The sequence below is a fragment of the Hypomesus nipponensis genome, chromosome 11 (assembly GCF_054491055.1).
Source record: "Hypomesus nipponensis isolate SF chromosome 11, ASM5449105v1, whole genome shotgun sequence".
NCBI lineage: Eukaryota > Metazoa > Chordata > Actinopteri > Osmeriformes > Osmeridae > Hypomesus > Hypomesus nipponensis.
In genome coordinates, this window is record NC_140371.1 from 17463463 (window position 1) to 17482874 (window position 19412).

Genomic DNA, 19412 nt, shown 5'->3' on the forward strand with positions numbered 1-19412 from the left:
TGAAGGATGTGTGTACTTTTGACATCTCTGAAATACATACTGTACATACACACACAAACATATTTTTCATTTCAAGTCAAAGGACCACACAGACTGTTAGCAGATTGACATAGTGCTTTATTTAAGCCATCTGTACAAAGTAAAATAATGTGCATCCTATCATTTACCTTGACGTGTAAAAATACTAAGGATGTACAGTGTACAAAAACAGATTTTTGCCGGGGGAACCTTGTTCGCGTCTCCTATATGACAGTTTAGTCTCTGCACTCATCAGGTGTAGCCTTTCCACCTTGACACCTGACCCCACACAATGGACCTGAACATGAACCTTGCGATTGACTGACTCACTAACTGAGCTAGCGAGGTCTCACACTCTAAAGCTACATGGACATGAAATTAATTTACAAGTTATAGTCGTTTTTTTGCTTATTTTGTTTTTTTTACAGATTGGTCTCTTGTTTTTAAATAAATACTTTACATTTCATGCTCTTTCATAATACACTACCAGGAGCAAGATAACAAGAGAATCTGTTGTAGACAATACAAACAGTAGCAGCAAAGTGTGTGTCTGTTCTGGTGTAAAATATCACCCTGCAGTTAGTAAGGACTGAACGATGACATCCATCCGAGTCGAAGGATATCATTCAGCCCCTCCCCCTCCAATCAGAGTTTATTTCAGCTTACTTCCTCTAACCTTTAACCTTGGAGGAAGTAGCTGCTGACCAGAGAAGGAGTCCTGGGAAGGCTTAAGGCCCACAGAACTGGATCTCCAGTTGGGCTAATACAGGCCACCTGTTGCTTGGTGGTTCTTCTGGTCTGGATGGCCCACTCAGCGGTCCCCCCACTCTGCAGACACAGGACATCTTTACAGACCCACAGTAGGTAGATGAAGATGTGTCTCCACCTCTCCACCACCTTTCTTATTAGCATGTATTCTTTTTATGTCCAAGCATAGGGCAATGTTTCTATGGATTATATAAAAAGAAGTAGTGAATATGAAAGTGCTGCCATAGGCGCAAAGCTCAAATGTTTTAGTTTCACTTGTTTTCTTTTTTATACGTTATTTCATTTTTTTTTGCTATGGATTCTAAAGAGTATGATGGTTTTGGACCTCCAATGTCGTGTCATTGAGGACCTCTTCATGCACCCCCCACCTCCCTTTCTCACGCGTGTCTCAGGACACAGATCAATAAGAGCTGCACTGCACCCACCAGCCAACCCTGCAATTCTTCAAAACTAAACTGCAGATAATCCGTATAACCTTTAGACCCAAAATAATACTAAATAAAATTCAACCACATTCAATTAAATACAATTTCATAAATAAAAACAAAAATAAATAAAAGTTAATAATCAATTAAGAGACAGAAAAAAAACATCAATGAATACAAACATTTGTTTCAAATAAATCACCTTAGAGCCAAACATCTAGATGTTGTTTTCCCTGGTGGCTACACTGATCTCTCACACAGTAATAGACGTGATTAAGACTGTGTAGGAAGACATGAGATCAAACACTGGACCAAACTGAGCACCCACACACAACTCAGTACAAAGATATTATGAACCACAGGACCATCCTGGGTGAAAATACCTTCATATTCTTTCAATGTGCTGGATTTACTGAGAATAATCTGCAGAGGGTCCCACCTGACCATAAAGCTACATCTTTGTGATTTTGAGTACAAAACAGTGCTGCAGTGTGCCTCAAATCAAACAAACCTACACCCTGCTATAACAACTAAACATGAAAACCTTACAACCCAACATCCTGTGAACCTTCGTCTCAAACCTCTCATGCCTGCTCTAAAACTCTATTACATTTTTATAAAGTATATTTATAGTACATAGTATTTTCTATCCCAAGATAGACATCCTTTATTATGTGTGTCTTTTATGCCATCTCTCATGTTCTCACCACACTATTGAGCCTTCTCGTCACTGGTCCCCAATCAAACTGTTTACAAACACTCGAACAACGTACATTTAGACTGTAATGTGGGAATGTGTGCTGCTGTGTTAACCAAACTAGCCCTAGACACACCATCAGCTTTGGTCTATCTGTGGTTCATACCGTCACATTCACTTGTCTACCAAACTCTTCTATTCTTTAACCACTCTATCCATCTTCCTCTCCTTCCCCCTCCATTCATCTCTAATCCATCCCTTTCTGTTCTTCTCCTCCAAATTGTTCCATCTGTTTCAAATCCATCCCCCCCCCCCCCTCCCTCATCTCATGAACTACTTCCTCTTTCCTCCTCTCTTTTTATACATCACTCCTACTCAACTAATCACTTTCTGGTCTGTACAGAAGCCTCTCAACTGGGTTTGGTTTCTAGTATAATGCAGTTAAACAGCAGTGTATTGCCACCATTTTCTAAAAAGTAAAGGTTGAAAGAGCCAATAGAGGAAATTCTATTCCCAGGTCGGCTCCAGAGACCAGGTCGGTGCGAGGAGAGAAAACGTGTCTCGTGAAAACATGAACGCTAACAGAACCACAACAAAACTACACTGTCTTCTTGCCATCCCATTTTGGTCAAAGAACAAATAAACAAAGCATTAAAATGAGAGCAAAAACTAACTGTGGTCATGTGATCATCTACATTCGTCGGCCATTTTAGAGGTGCCTTCTTCATCCAGAAAACTGGACAATACAACAATTACAATATAATATGTTATAGAAACCAAAAAAATCACGAACAAATAAATAACATAATAGGAAGAAGCCAGACCTGTCTTACAAATGAACCACTGTCCTCTGATAAGCCTTCTCACGGTCTACAGACATCAGTCCTGTGTGTGTCAAGTTATTTATCCTTCTCCTCGAGGTACTAGGCCCCCCTTTTCCTTGTGGAACATCACACTATGTTGACCCCCTTGTCCCCAACCTCTCTGCCCTCAAACCCCAGAAGACACTCCGTCTCCAAGTCCTATACTGGCAGTAGACAGCCACTGTCTTGCTGTTCGCCATAAGATCGACGACTAACATTGAGCTTCACAGATAGCAGAGTGGTATGATGTTTGCTTGTGATGACGTGTGTCTGGATTGTAGGGACTGACACGTCTGCAGAGTGGACTGCACTGGAGGACATTCGGAGCCACAGGGACCATTGTACATGGGAGTTTCTACTCTTTCTCTGTCACCACAGTTTGAACTGCATCTTGGTTGGCGTACTGTAGTTTCCTAAATGCCACAGTTCAGATTCACAGGAGGCTTACAGCCAACAGTGCGGCAGTGCCTTCGGGCCCTTTCAAATCCTACACACATACACACACACGTTTACACAGTAAAACTGAGTATTGGCAGAGCGCAATCCCAAAGTGTTTAAAACAAACGATTCTGATGGCTGGTTTCACAGGAAAAAATTAAATCACAGCTTTGTCAACAAACAAGACGTAAGACTAAATTTGATCAAAGTAACGACAGAATGACAGCTTGTCTTACACAGGAGTCCAGAGTCGCAGGTTTTGAGCGTTGGTCGAGTATTGAGCCCTGTTTGAGTAGTACTGGCTGCTATACACTATGCAAAGCACAGCAAGTAGTACCTTTAACTGAGAGAGAGAGAGAGAAAGAGAGAGAGAGAGAGAGAGAGAGGGAAAGAGAGAGAGAGATAAAGAGAGAGATAAAGAGAGAGAGAGAGAGATAAAGAGAGAGAGAGAGACTGCTGTTTATTTGTTGTTGGTGATGGTGTGTGTGTGGTCCTGAGAGAACTTAAACTGGCAGTTTAGATTCCTGTACCTCCTCAAACAAAACAAATACACTATATTTCTCCTAAATCTCCTAACACAGATGACGGTTTGTATGTATGTTCCATGGAGAATGACAGGGCTCTGAGAGCACCTGGACAAGCCACAGAAAAGCCGAACACTGGAAACCTTCTGCTTGAAGTAGCCAAATCGCGCTCTTCCTTTTCTGGTGACACACACACACACACAGGACTGCCAGTGACACGGCTATGCCAGTCTGGTTTTTGGAATGATGGATCTCAGACAGACAGAGGAGAAGAGGAAGAGGCCAGGCTGAGTCGACTGGTCTCGTCGTCAAGTGAAGACCTCAAGGGGTGGTGATGTCACTCTGCTCATTCCCGACCACTGGCCGAGTAGGAGAACTGTGGGAAATGAGGTCTTCTCTCGTTGTCCATGCATTCCATCCCGTCCTCGTCAACTAGGAAGTAAACGGGACAGGAAGTTGAAACTCATATTTGACACACATACTGTTGGCATTGAACACTTTGACCTACTAAAACCCGACATTCAAATATCTTTGCCATTACCAAATATATGTTTTGCATTCTAGCCAGATTTAACAGCTGGCTTAGCTCTGCGATACCGTCAGGTTTTATACGAAAAGTTTCCAATCACCAATCAGGAAAGAAAAAAACTCTGAAATGATGTTCCCTGGGTGACGTTTACCAGCATGTTTCACACCTGAGTGGAGGTGCCAAACAACAACCTCTCACCCCTCCCCCTCTGTCCTCCCCCTCTCTCACTCTCCCACACACACACCTTCACGGAACAACATAAGACGGGTACCACAACTCACATTTCTCAGGGGGAGTTATTGTAATCGTCTGTGCCGTGAACTCCTCGTCGAAGTACCTGGTGTCAGTCTCTGAAGACACCTGAGGTTTGAAGGGAGGTAGCAGCTGGGGGGAGAAAAGCACCTGGGTCACACAAGCATCACCCCCCCCCCCCTCCCCCCCTCGAGACTTCCTGGGAGATATGAGGTTACACCTCCCACAATGCTCTCTGTCTCCACCTGAGTGTCTGTGTGTAAGAATTTCACCTTGTGAATTAGAGTGGCGTGTGGGGTGTGTGTTTGTGAGTGTGAAGGTGTCGAGATGACTTTGAGAACCTGTACCTTTTTATCATAAACATCCTGCCAGTCAATCCCAGTGAAAAAACTGTGTCTCATAATCTCTTTAGCGTCATCTGGACCTCCTCCAAGCCTACAAAACAGAACAAAGTGCAAAACAATCAAATACAATTACATAAAATAATCCTCTGAATATAGTTGTATTTTATAAGCCCACAAGACACAAATACACACACACACACCGCTTGTTGGGGTCCTTGATGAGCAGGCCAGACAGCAGGGACTTGGCGTCGGAGGACAGGGTGCGGGGGAACTTGATATCCTCCATCAGGATCAGCTCAAACAGCTTCTCGTGGTCCTGGTTGTAGAAGGGCAGCCGGCCGCACATCATCTCGTACATGACCACGCCCAGACCCCACCAGTCCACAGCGCGCCCATAGTCGTTGTCTTCCAGCACCTGAAGACAAGACATAGCGAGAGACAGACAGACAATGAGTCATACGGAAAGGTATTATATTTTTTTTTATAACGGACTGGCAGACATGTAGTATATCCAGTCAGACTGTTGGTCAGTGAGAAAGGACAGGCGTTTCTCCAGCCAAGGTCAGGGAGTGGACAGACAGACTGCAGAGCTGGGGAAGAGGCGAGCTAAACTGCTGTAGAGAAGCCAGTAGCCAAACGCCCCTGCCAAAGACACGCTGCACATCAGTACAGAATCCTGCACCGCCAAGTGTTTAACATACTAATGACTCCAACACAGGGAGGCAGAGAGAGAAACAGAGATGGAGAGAGAAAGGGAAAGGAGAGAAATGGGAAGCGAGGGGGAGGGAGAGAGGGGGGGCAAAGAAAGGAAACGAGAGAGAGAGTGAGAGTGAGAAAGAGAGTTTAGTCCGTCCAAGGGTGATCTGACTGCTCCTAGCTCCATGTCCAGCTGGTTAACCATTAACAACACAAAGCCTGTGAACACACACATATGCACACACAACTACCAAATACCCTATTACCCACAGTTGCAGGGAGAACAAAATCATGCAATGGCATGCTTTCAGAGGGTCTGGTGTGGAGATCGCTCTTTCCCCTGGTACAGATGCCCCTTGTGGTCCCTGCCAGCCTTTCCTGGCAACGGGAACTCTACCTGGCAAGGCTGGACAGGAAACTCGCTTTGACTGCTGCTGCAAGCCTCAGCGTGGTGCAGTGCCGCCCGGGTCAGGGGCGCTGCTACCTGAGAGGTGGGTGCCTGGCTGGCAGAGGGGCTGGGCGCCAGGAGTCACGCCTGGATCAAAGCCCTGTGTCTGGGACAGGCCGTCGCCATTCTCCCTGATAAGCTCGGCCCGCTCTCCGTCGTCCTCTCTCTCTGTCTCTCGACCCTTTTTACGTCTTTGGCCTGCTTTTTCGATCCTGCCTTCTCCTCCATCCTTTCATCGAGAGTTGTTTGCCGTGTTCTATGTTCGCTTCTTTCCCCCGCCCTCTTTCTCTCGGGTGTGCGGTCTCTCACCTTGCAGAGGAGCGAGGGAGCGAGTGAGCGAGGGAGCGAGTGAGCGAGGAATGGAGAAGGGGAGCCATTATCCCAGGTTAAGGTAGGGTCTGATTAATATGTCTCTCTAATGACAGGCAGCATTGGAGAGAGTCCAGAGTAGCATATGCTGCACATCTAGCTAATCATCACACACACACACACACACACATCCACACACACACAGCACACACACGCTTAACTATCAGGCAGAAAAGTGAGGTCCTCTTTGTCACATTCATTTAACATTCATCCATTTCTCTACTTTATTCTCTCTTTCTCATATCAAAATCTCTCTCAGTATTTTTAACTTCAGCTTTACTGAACTTGGGCAACAGTCACACAGCTCAAACACAGCAAAGCACAGTGGCTTTGTAACTAAGGAGGATAATCCCAGAGAATCAGTGATTTATCAGCCTAACTCAGATAGTTAACAGAAAAGCTGGCGATCCTCATGTGGAGCTGTGCTTATCAAGATGGCGGACCAGCATGGCGGAGCTGCTCCCCAACATCTCCTGACTGGCTGGAGCTCACTGCTGCAGGGGGAACACTGGCTCAGCCAGGACACACACACTCACACACACACACACACACAGACAGCAGATGGAATATTTATCCTCCTCATCAAATTCAGAAAGTTAGACGGAACACAACTCCATGTTTAATGTTGTTTCATCACCTGCAGCATGACAAGGGGAAGCAGAGTGATGCAATGTTCAACTCCACACACGCGCGCGCGCAAACACACATTCAGTGCTGGAATTATTTCCAGGCTAGGCTACGGGCCTCTGTGTGTGCGTGTGTGTATGTTTAGATGTATGCATGGACAGTATGTGAGCACGTTTATGTGTGTGTGTGAGTGAGCCACTTGTATGTCTGTTTACATGAGTATGTGTTCCTGTATTTGTGTGTGTGTGTGTTTGCGTCTGCTCAGGGAGGGGCTGCGAGGAGTTTGTCCTGGGACGAGCGCTAGCAGCTCGGGAGCAGGCAGGGAGGCGATTAATCCACACAGAGCCAGTTGGGGCGGCCCCTGTTCCAGAGCCCCGGGCAGGCAGGGGATGGAAGGAGGGATGGAGGGAGGGAGGGAGGTAGGCCTGGGGGAGGAGGCCCGGGCCCCGTTCGGACAGCCATGTGGCGGTGCTGCTGCTCCCTGGGCGGGGGCCCTTGGCAGGCCTGGCTGGACTGGGACGGCCAGAGGGAGCGTGTGGCTCCACCAGGCCAGATACCCAGCGGGGCCCAGGGAACACACACACACACACACAGGCATACACACACACAGACACACAATAGCATATGGATACAGGCAGTCTCACACAGGCATGCCCACAAATGTAAATATAGTTCTGTGCACACATACACACAACAATTACACAAAACAACTGCTTCAGTAGCTGTTTCGGAGTTGTTGATAAAAGTTGTACACCTTCACACAATCGGGGCCATTTGATTAGGATGATGTCATCATTTCAATCTTATAAAAATGTGATGCACTGTATTTGTGTGAATTGACTGATCAAATACCAAAAGATTGATACTTTGCTCTCAATATAAATATTAGCTGAGCTTGTGGACTGAAACACGAACTGACTAAGAGAATCTATAACCCCACCATCTCAATTCTCATTAGCCCCTTTTCAATGGAGGCAAAAGAACAGATTTCACGTACTAACAATTACAAAAGCCCTCCAAATCTCACTTCGATAACCCTACAGAATTGGAATATTTTCCAGCTCTTCTCATCTTCTCTCGCTCTTTTTTTAATCCCTGCTACTTTGCATCTCTGGCTCTTGGCGCCAAGTGTGTTGTGTTATTTTTACACCGGCACGCAGGAAAGAGAGCGAGAGAGGGAGAGAGAGGGAGCGAAGGAGAGCGCACGGAGCAGTGTAGGATTCCAGGTTTCCCGACCACCTCTCTTCAACCTCCCCCATCTGCCACCATCTGCCTGTGTTTAGCCGGGACTTTTTACTGCAATCACACACTCTCATGAAAAATAACCAACACCCAAATCATCTTCTGGCAGAAAAAAACACACACAAAAAAAACGGAATGCTGCGCCAAATAGCTCCACGTCCTTTTTCAAGTGAAATATATATTCAGCCCTTTCTTTCTCTCTCTCTTACTCTCTCTTGTTCTGTATCTCCATCCCTCCACCTACCCACTCTGTCTCCCTCCCCTCACCACTGCACTCTTCTCAGCGGAAGGACGTCCAGGCGTTGGGGTGGGAGGGGCACCATATGGGAAGCAGTTTGACCTAGAAGTGAAAAGGACCTCACTTACAGTAGTTCACATCCAGAAATGGTGGCCCTGCTAAACTCTGCCTCAATCTAACTTTGCTAAACCTTGATCCATATGCCTATATGCAGTAGATCCTCGGGTCGAACACTGTTGAAACACACATGATTCGCTGCTTCTTCTATCCTGACATGAGACTGCCAACCGTTGGTTTGATGTGACAGCAGTCTGACTGCGCGCTACCTCTGCCTGATCATGGAGAGCCCCCTATAGAACATGTGGGAGGTGTGGGAGGGGCTGATGGACATCCCTGGATCCCAGCCAAGAACATGGAGTCACCACGCTCCACACTGTAGCTGCCTGCTGTACATTACTCACCATCACAGCCTGTCTGCACTGTACTGTGCATCCCCACCTCCCCCTACAAGGAAACTAGAGAGGGCTGGCTGTGAGCTGGATCCAGCTGTAGCTGTCCTAGGGCCAACAAACCAGTCTCACTTTCTGAAATGCAATAACTCATTATCTGGTGACGGTCTGTCTTCCAAGAACCTTCACAAGATAATTTGTCAATATCAGAAAGGGCCCACATCAAGCAAACACAGAGGCTGACAAACACACAGGCGCACAGACAGACAGACAGACAGACAGACAGACAGGCACACAGACAGGCAGACAGACAGACAGACAGACAGACAGACAGACAGACAGACAGACAGACAGACAGACAGACAGACAGACACACACACACACACACACAGACACACAGACAGACAGACAGACAGACAGACAGACAGACAGACAGACAGATAGACAAACAGACAGATAGATAGATAAACAGATAGACAGACAGACAGATAGACAAACAGACAGATAGATAGATAAACAGATAGACAGACAGACAGATAGACAGATAGACAGACAGACAGACACACAGACAGACCTCTGGTGCCAGGTACTCTGGCGTTCCACAGAAGGTCTTCATGGTTGCAGCATCTGTGATGCCCTCCTTGCAGAGACCAAAGTCTGTGATCTTCATGTGACCATCTTTGTCAAGCATCAGATTCTCTAGCTGAGGAAGAGAAAAGATAGAACTACATTACCCACGTGGCATCACACGTGCAGTTTCCTGGTCTGCTACTTTGCCACCTAGGGTAAAATGCATGTAGTTTCACATACTCTTCTGTCTACTGTTAGACACACACACACACACACACAGTCAAACACAAGCAGGCAGGCCCACTAACAGACAGTGAGGACTTTAGGTTCTCTGGATCTGAAATTCACCCTTTTCGTTCTAATGGCTGAAGCTGTTGTGTAGTTTTCTTGGCTGCAGTCTGTCTGCCTGGCTCCAAGACCGCCAGCCACAGACTGACTGTGTCATCTCCCACTGCCCGCCAGACTTCACATGCTCCCCAAAAGCCCATCTCCCTAAACTCTCTCCCCTAATTCTGCTGTCTTTAATTACTCATTCCTGCCATCCCCCCGTTCCACTCATGTCAGATGAAAGGCAGAGATGCATGTTGGGAAAGAAGCACTCACAACTTCACCAAATATCAGATTGCTGCCTCCCTTACCCCGCCTCCCCCCACCACCACCACCACCACTACTGTCCCCTCATCTTTGTTTACCTTCAGATCCCGGTACACGATCTTGGCGGAGTGCAGGTAGTTGAGGGCGGAGACGATCTCGGCGCCGTAGAAGCGCGTGCGTTCCTCCGAGAACACTCGCTCTCTCGACAAATGGAAAAACAGCTGCGGGAGGAACAGCAGGGACAGGACGGCAATAATTACTGATTTATTGGAGGAAATTAACACAACACAAACTGGCTCCCTGCGCCATATTGAGATGATAGATGGAGGGGGGGGGGTCTCGGGGGACCCCCCAGCAAACCAACACAGCAGCTGGCGCATCATCCCCCGTACTCCGCTGGGCGGCCCTGGCGAGCCTGGCACAGGCTGGCACAGGCTGGCACAGCCTTGTGCATCAGCATTTTAATCAATACACCAGTCTAGTTAAGGACAGGCCGAGGCTTGTGAGCTAACGTTCCGCTAAAGAGCTGAGGGCATGGCCTGGGCAGGGAGTGCTGTCAACCAATCATCTATCGACCACTTTCACCCATCCACACATCCACCCATCCGTCCACCCATCCATCCCCCCCTCCCCCTTACCCCCCTCATATCTATCTCTGCCCGCTTCTCTTTCCCTCTATCACCATGGCTACCCCGGACCCCCACAGTCACATTTCAAGAGTCACACTTTTCCCCCAAAACTCCTCCCCCTAACTCTAACCCAACTCCTCCCCCCTCATGTACAAATTACCCAGGAGGCCACATGAGGAGTGCTAACAGACCGCCCACTCAGCCCCACCAGTGTGTGTGTGTGTGACAGGTGGGCCTTCATCAGCATACTGGCAGCTGTGATTGTGGCAGGTTTGTAAAATGGAGGGGGGGGGGGGGGGGCAGGGAGACAGATCGGCATGCTGAGGTGAGAGGGTCTGGGGTGCGTGTGTGTGTGTGCGTGCGTGTGTAGGGGCGGTTGACGCTGGCTGGACTATGGGGGGGAGCAGGTGATTTTTAGACTGAGGGAATGAAGGAGAGATTGCAAAGTGTCCCGATTAAAAATACGGAAATGGAAAATCGGGGAATCCAAACTCATTTCATCTGCGACTGTCGTTTAGACTCTATCACCCCCCTAGGGCTGTTCACAAATAACTAGGCAAGCTTGGAGAGGTGACAGGTATTCAGACCAGTTGGCCAGTAAACGACGTGCTTTCACTCTGTCTGCACTAGAAGGGAAGAGTGGTGGCAAGCTGGTTCTACAGAGATGAACTCTAGAAGATCCAACAGGGATCCCTCTCCAGTGTTCTGGATTCTAAACCCAAACTTCCAACATTCTATTCAAAGGCCAAACCATGTCAGCAAGGTTTTCCTTTTCTGCAAGTCTCTTTTACAAGGTTGGCCTGTTCATTCTACCTGCAGACAAGGTGACTTCCTCATCAACATGAGTGAGATGTCTGACAGAGGACACACAGCTTGTGGCATCACAGAAACATTCCTATACACCCCAACCTATCAAGCTTCATATTGTGAGTGTGTGTGTGTGCGTGCGTGTGTGTGTGTTTGTGTGTGTGACTGTGCATTTGAATGTGTGTGTGCTGGAAAGTAGTATTCTGTTAAGGTGGAGTAACTGACATTGAAACCGGATGAAACCACACATCCCACTGAGACAGGGGTGTGTGTGTGTGTGTGTGAGTGGGGGGTTGTTTGTTTGTTTGTGTGCTTGTGTGTATGTGTGTACATGCTGGACTTACCTCTCCTCCGTTCACATACTCCATGACAAAGCACAAGCGGTCTTTAGTCTGGAATGAATACTTCAGTGACTGGAACAGGAGACAGAAATACACCATTAAAACATCACAGAAAAAAAAACGAAACGTGTGTGTGTGTGTGTGTTTACGTGGAGTTTCCCCCGGCAGTTTCCTAGTCAGGGACACCATTAACAGTAGAACAGTTGCTGTCTGTCTCTCAGTGGGCCTCCAGTTCCAAGTGAGCCAGAGGTGAGCCCATGTGTTAGACATCTCATGTATCTGCCTAGTGGGGGTGTGTGTACAGTACATCTTCACATAAACAGCAAAACACAGCATCTGGAGTGTGACTGGAATAAGCACTGGGTGGTGTGTGTGTGTGTGTGTGTGTGTGTGTGCGTGTGTGCGTGTGTGCGTGTGTGTGTGTGACAGATGTAAAGCTGCTGTGTTGTCAGACAGATGCAGCGCTCCAGCCGACTCCTCCCTGTCTAACACCTCACACACACACCAGCATAATTAGTCCCCAGAGCCTCAGCTATATGTACAATACATGTATCACTACATGTGCATGTCTGTCTACCGTGCAAGTGTGTGTGTGTGTGTGTGTGTGTGTGTGTGTGTGTGTGTGTGTGTGTGTGTGTGTGTGTGTGTGTGTGTGTGTGTGGTTGTGTGTGTGTCCAGTTCTCCAGAAGGTTACTCACAGTTAAGAAAGGATGCCGAGTGTTTTTTAATACTCTGCTCTCCGTGAGTGTATGTGCCACTTCATCCTGCAGAGGGAGATAGAGGAGAGGGGAACAGATGTTTCTCCCACTCAACATCACTGTCATATGGACGACACTCAAGGTAATGAGCAACAGCTGTTTCAGCAGCCCTAATCTCTAACTGTTGAAATACAACAACTGGCTAATGACACAAAGTAGTGTTGCATGATATCTCAAAGCCAACAATCTATCACAACACCAAAGATATACTGTATATTGCCTGATGTTAAGCCACTGGATATATGGTTTATGTGATGATCATCTGTGCTGTGGGTCTGTCTTGGTGAAAGTGTCAACACTGTCTGACCCTATCTAACCCACACACTTACCTTTGCAATAATCACTTCTTTCTTCAGAATCTTCATTGCATAATATTTTCCACTGGCCTTCTCCCTGACTAGAATGACTTTACCAAAAGTGCCTTTTCCAAGTAGTTTTAAGTAGTCAAAGTCATTCATAGTCTGCAGAGGACAAGCAAGTAAAAAAAAATGTAGTTATTAAAAAGTTTGAATAACCAATAAGAAAGTACAGGAGAGTAATGCATTTTCTATATAAACGTCATCCTTACAAAGGGTAAAGGTAGAGGGTAGTGTGTGTGCGTGTGTGTTACCTTGCGTTTGTGGTGTGTGGTGGAGGTGTGTGTGTGTGTGTGTTACCTTGCGTTTGTGGTGTGTGTGTGTGTGTGTGTTACCTTGCGTTTGTGGTGTGTGTTTGTGTGTGTGTTACCTTGCGTTTGTGGTGTGCATTTGTGTGTGTGTTACCTTGCGTTTGTGGTGTGTGTGTGTGTGTGTCACCTTGCGTTTGTGGTGTGTGGCGGAGGTGTCCATCTCCTCCTCCCCTATGTTGTGCATCTGGGAGGAGGGGGAGGAGGGGCTACACTGGATCCTCTCCTCCTCCTGTCTTTGGAGTTTATCTGCTACCATCTGGATGGCCTCTGTCCACTCCTCTCTATAACACACACACACACACCAGCTAGTTAGAGAGAAACACATTACTCTGCATGATACCAAAAACAGATTGTTGAAGATTCAGGTGCGCACCCACACAGCTGCATGTTGTACAGACACACACGCACACACCGATACCTCTACAATATGTGCCCCAACAGAGCCTTCAAGCTTCACCCATGATAATTAGGAGAAACTGTACCACTAAAAGCTGTAGTCTCCCCCCTCTAACCAGGCCCTAATGGTCTGTTGGGCCCTCAGTGTTGGAGAACACAATGTGCTGACAAACGAGTTCTCATTTGTCGTTCTGTTCCAACATCTGTGGCAGATATGCAGCCATGCATCAGGGTGTGTAAGCATGAGAGTGTGCGTAATGATGACAAATACATTGTTTGTGTGAGGAGACTGAGGTCCTCCGCTAACAGCATAGCTCTGTAGTACTGCCTCCACAGTTGTGCTGGAAGGAGGAGTGGGAGTTCAAAGCTAGGCTAGGCTGGTGGGAGTGGTTTGGACAGACACAGTTTGTCACATGGATGGTTTGGCTCAAGACTCTTTTCAGTGATAGAAGTCTGTGGTCAGCTGTGCTCTGAAGTTTGTGAACTTCCCCTACGCATGATGAACAAGAGTAAACGAAACTTCAGCTGTGAACCGTGGTGCTTGTGTGTGTGTGTGTGTGTGTCAGCATGTTCATGTGTAAAAAGCATGTGTACTGCGTGCACACTTGTACTGTATACATAAAACAACAGGACTTCTCTCAAGGTCATGCAGACGAACGCCAGCGCTCCCTGTTCACTTTTTACTGTAATGAGCTTTTTTGTGCTAATGAGAGATAATGGGGCTGCCTCCAGTTGGGCATGGTGCCATCGTGTGCCACCCTCTCTCCTTACGGCTGGGCCTGTCGCTCCTGGGCCAATGCCAGGCGGGTACAGTGGAGCGGTTACAAACACACACGGCATTCATATGTGCCGTGCGCACACATGCCTGGACAGAAGCACACACACAAGTGGAGACGCTGTGTCGGAGAAATGCGTGTCTGTCTTTTCCCTCGGGAAGAGGAGAGAGAGTGTCAAAGGGTGTCGCCTCTTCACCTGTTCCCTGCTTGGGCATCGCTGCCGACACTGCAGACCAGACAGGGGACTGGATAGGTGAAGGCAAGATATGTATAGGAGAAGGGACACAGTGTCCATGTTACTTAGACCGATCAAGTCGACTCAGAACGACAGAGACGTCTGCCGGGCTGATGTGGGCCTTCGTGCATCTCCAGTTGGAAGCTGTAATAGCTCTGTTCCCCATCCCTCCCTGGCAGGAAACAGTGTTTAACATCAACATCTGTCTTCCTTTCCTCCCTCCTCCTCTGTTCTGCCCCTAACGGTTTCTCAAACAGCTCCCTTCCTCAGAGAGACACGCACGCACGCTCACACACACACACACACACACACACACACCACAGCTTATTATCAGAAGTCTTCTGGGCAAAGCTGTTCGTTCAGGAGACAAACAGCTTGGTTCCTCGAAGAAGAGCATCTGGAGAGAGTACGCCGGTCCTACATGAAAGGTTTCTTTTTGCCCGCCTGCCCGCCTACACTCACTCACCCGACCAACCAGCCACCCCCACCATCGCTCCTGCAACCACCTGCCCGGTCTGAATAGCACCACGTGGAGCTGTGGGCTGCTCGAGGGCAGATACAAAGCAAACAAAGTGACTGTTTGTTTTACAGATGCAAGAATGGCATTCTGACGAGCGCTTGTAATGAAGTCGGCACAGTTTGCACGTCGCCTTGGATAAAAGAGTCTGCTAAATGAATAATACATCAACAGTAATGTTAAGACAGTCTTAATATGCTACTGTAGCTCTATGAACCCCTTTTGTACTATGGTGTTATGCAGCGACACACACACAGAATCCAGGAGAAGGAAGCCCACCTCTCCTTGGGAGTGTCAACATGGAAGGTTCTCTCTATCACTGTGGTCCACTGGAGACACCTGATGATGAAGGTGTTGGGCTTTGGTCGCTCTGTCTTCATCAGCTGGCATTCTGACGCACAAAGGGGAGGAGGAGGAGGACAAGGAGAGGAAGAGAATGAGGAGAGGATGAAGCGAACATGAAGCAAGTAGGAGGCACACACACACACAGAGGTTTAGTATCAAAGGAGGCGCCGGGTTGTTACTGAGGACAATGGTCACTCGCTGTTTTTGTGAGGATAGATGAGGAATTTGGGACTTTTATGTGCATAGTGACTTTCTCCACTCCCCCCCCCCCCTTTCCACTCCTCTCCCCTCCTCTCCCCTCCTTTCCTCTCCTCACCTCTCCTCTCCCCTCCTCTTCCCTCCTCTCCTCTCTCCTCCTCTCCGCCAGCCCTTGGTGTGTGGAGGCCTATATATAGACAGGAAGGTTAATGACGACCCAGGTGAAATCACAGACGCCGCGCTGCACCTCTACGAGTCCCACTAACGGAATAACGGAATGGGGGCTCCCGCCGTTCCCGCGGAAAGCAAGGTCACGGCAGTGTTACCGCCGGCACGCCGACAGCAGACAGAGTCTCATTGTCACACCAGGGCTGGCAGCGACGCTGGCCACAACACAGCACCTGGAGAGAGTGAAGGATGGGCCGGGGACCGTGGCTGTCTGTTGGGTCACTCCAGAACACACAGGATGATTCTAGCTCAGAGCTAAGGCTAGCACGAGGATAGAGCTAAAGGTTAGCTAGACAAACACAGTCGAAAGCTATCAGAAGGCTGAATTGAGCATGTGTGTGTGGGTGTGTGTGTGTGCGTGTGTGTGTGTGTGTGTGTGTGTGTGTGTGTGTGTGTGTGTGAAAGAGAGTGAGACAAAGTGAGTGAATGTGTGTGCCCCTCTCCTGGGCTCCACTATGTGCTGTCCTGAACCATCTCTGTCCATTTGACCAGCCCAGCCTCCCAACACCACCTGGCCTCCCAGCTTTGGGCAACAGATGTGGCACTGCCACCCCTCTGCCAAGCAGCCAGAGCCGGATGTATGGGCCTGGCTATCCTGCCACCCACGAGCCCTCCTTTCCACCCCCTTCTCTCTCTCCCTCCTCCCTCTTCCGTCCACTCTCTCTCCATCGCTCTCCCATCCCTCCCCTCTTTTGTCACCCAGCCTCCTTCCCCTGTTCTCCACATCTCCTCACATATTTTCCTCCTCCTCCTCCTCCTCCTCCTCTCCAGTTAGATTCAATCATTCTCATCTCCCTCTTTCCCCTATCCTATCTCTCTCTCTTTCTCCTCCCCCTCATGCTGTCCTTCGACCTTTCCTTTTTTGAAGGAACCAACCCCCCCCCCCCTCCCCATGTCCTCTATACCTGAACCCAAAAAGAATTCTGGACAGACTAACCAATCCTCTTCAGCTCACCTTCTTTTCCTGAGAAATCCTATCTAGCAACCGACACTAAAGCAGCAGTATTTGTAGAGGTTGGTTTGGGGTTGTTTCTGGTATTTGTCTGCCCTATCGCGGGAGCAGAACTTGAGGCAAGGTGTCAAATGTTTTGACGAGCTTAGTGCCTGTCAGCTTATGTCGGGTTACATTTACATTACATTTACATTTAGTCATTTAGCAGACGCTCTTATCCCGAGCGACTTACAGTAAATACAGGGACATTCCCCCCGAAGCAAGTAGGGTGAAGTGCCTAAAGACACAACGTCAATTTGCGTCAATTTGCATCCAAGGGAACATCCCTTCCCTTGCCAGGGAAGTTTTGGGAACATCAAAACAACAACCTTGTATTTAAATATTATCCTCTGGCCCACTGGGTCGGGGTGGGCCTCATTGCGGAGTTGAATAGAGGCACCATAGTCGTAAGAACGGGGTTTCCAGTCATCTCCTTGTTAACTCATTAACAGATGAATAGCTTTCGCTCACACTCGTTAATGACGTTAACATGCTCATCATCATCTGGCAGCTGCAGACTGCGGGAGGAGGATGAAAGGGTTAATTAGCGAGAGGGTATAATCAGCCCTTTGACGTTGTACAGCCCACCGTCGCTGTCACAGTACGCTGCAGGAGGGAGAGGAGGCAGCCACACTATGATAAAATGGAGATAATTAAATAACTATTAACAAATGTTTGGAATGAAGGTTGTCAAGACTCCACCTGAGCCGTGGTTTTGTTCCTGCATTGACCTCATACAGTCCATGGTTCTATTTACTAATAAGTTATTTTTGTAATTCATTTACCTATTATTTTTCACTTATCATTTGTTATTCAAGGTCCTTTTCATAAAGCATTACTGAGGAGTTAATCTGGAGTTGCACTCAATCTGGTTTAGGTACTGTGGACTGTCGGTAAAATGTCACTGTCTGGAAAACTAATGTTGGATCCAATCAGTGTGCCGCATGAGTTGGCTGGACTCAGTCGAGCTGGGCAAGGTGTGTGGAGGACTCACTAGCCACTGAGAAGTTGTTGAGAGGGTAGGGCAGGTCTGCATCCTGGGGCTTCTCCTTGTAGCCAATGAAGGAGCCGTCTGTCTTGAGGAGGAAGTAGCGAGGCCGCCAGTTCTTGATGTACTCACCTGAAGAGAGAAGGGGGGGCGGGGGGGGGGGGGGGGGAGCAGAGAGGTGTGGGTTTAAATACATATCTCTGTAGGGATGGCAAGAAGCAGTAGGTAGCTTTAACATTTTGGATGGAACCTAGTCAGCCTTCTCAATCAACCGAGAACGGCTGTGTTCCCACACAGACACGCCGCTCTCCTCTATGGCCCCTCTCCTCAGTCCCACAGGGCTGCTATCACCAACGTCCACCAGTCCTGATATCCCACACATATCCCCAGATCAGACACACACACGCATCCAGTCACGATCGGCATGACTCACTCAGAACCTGTCAGCTAACCGGATTACCAGGATAAAACATGACAAAAACATGTTTACAAAGTCTGAGCTGATGTCCCTGCTGCTATCTCTGCTTGGCAAGGCCAGTGGACAGGTGTAGGGGTGGGGACCATCATGTCTGCCCCCAGGAGGTCTCCTTGTGTGGTGGGGGGGGTTGTAGGCTTCCACAGTGGGAGCGGGCAGCGGGGGGGGGGGGGGGGGGGTCGGATGGGTGCTGCGAGGGTCCGTGTGTCGCACACCTTTAACCCCCTCCCTGCTGGAGCGGCGAACAACAACATCTGCTAAGCAGCTGGTGACGGCGCATTACCCAGCGAAGCAGCCTGCTGCTGGGGATCACTCGGAGCTGGATTACAGGGGTGTCAGCGCTGCCGCGCTGCCACCACACCACCAGCAGCGCCCTGTCGCTCCACATCACACTCACCCAGCAGCGGGGAACACTTGCCTCCACTCAGGAAACAATGCAGAGAAGCCCAGGAGAGAGGGAGCTGGGTTTGAGAGGATCTGAAACAGTCATCCTCGATACTCTGGACTGAGTGATAAGCGTTGTGAGCATTGGCACAGCAGACCCGATCTAGTGTTGAGAACATGCATGTCACTTTGGTCTAATGGTAGAAGATCTGCATCAGTTAACAGACAGTACCAGGTCAATGGTCCAGCCTCTTTTACGTGTTGATGAAAAAAATATTCTGGAAGATTGTCTGAGAAAGGACAGCAGAATCTTTTCAACTAGTTTTAGTCACTGCTGTTCAATTCCACAGAATGTAATGTTCCCACAGAGAGGCCCTCACACACACACACATTATGCAGTACACGCTCACACACACACTGTAAAGATGTATCCACAAACACATGAACACACTCACGCACCCACACACACCCAGACACACATGCCTCAGTGACAGCTATGATCACCTTTTTTTCACTGGAAGAGAAAATAAACAACATGTTCTATTTGTAACATCCACTTAAAGCATAATGACAGCAGCTTTTCTTA

General features: G+C 48.3%; 1 protein-coding gene across 2 annotated transcripts; it reads right to left on the reverse strand.

Annotated features, from left to right (window-relative positions):
- Nucleotides 1-104: 104 nt before the first annotated feature.
- Nucleotides 105-18094, reverse strand: LOC146268466 (RAC-gamma serine/threonine-protein kinase). Of its 2 annotated transcripts, XM_084708913.1 has the most exons (13): nucleotides 17974-18094; nucleotides 15879-15947; nucleotides 15497-15608; nucleotides 13421-13574; nucleotides 12956-13087; nucleotides 12567-12632; nucleotides 11872-11940; nucleotides 10190-10312; nucleotides 9502-9630; nucleotides 5059-5273; nucleotides 4862-4949; nucleotides 4544-4646; nucleotides 105-4165 (listed from the first exon to the last, which is right to left on the reverse strand). In XM_084708913.1, the coding sequence occupies exons 3-13, from the start codon at nucleotides 15595-15597 to the stop codon at nucleotides 4080-4082; spliced, it is 1266 nt and encodes a 421-aa protein (XP_084565039.1). In that variant the 5' UTR covers nucleotides 15598-15608; nucleotides 15879-15947; nucleotides 17974-18094; the 3' UTR covers nucleotides 105-4079. The 2 variants fall into 2 exon arrangements, with proteins under 2 accessions (XP_084565039.1, XP_084565038.1); XM_084708912.1 differs by lacking the exon at nucleotides 15879-15947.
- Nucleotides 18095-19412: the final 1318 nt, after the last annotated feature.

Bases quoted from the DNA above. Each gene is read 5' to 3' on its own strand.
- LOC146268466 (XM_084708912.1), bottom strand. From the start codon at position 15,597: ATGAAGACAGAGCGACCAAAGCCCAACACCTTCATCATCAGGTGTCTC. The intron at 13,088-13,420 runs GTGACACACACA...TGTCCTCTGCAG, and splicing joins CCACACACCACAAACGCAAG to ACTATGAATGACTTTGACTA. The intron at 4,950-5,058 runs GTGTGTGTGTGT...TCTGTTTTGTAG, and splicing joins ATCAAGGACCCCAACAAGCG to GCTTGGAGGAGGTCCAGATG.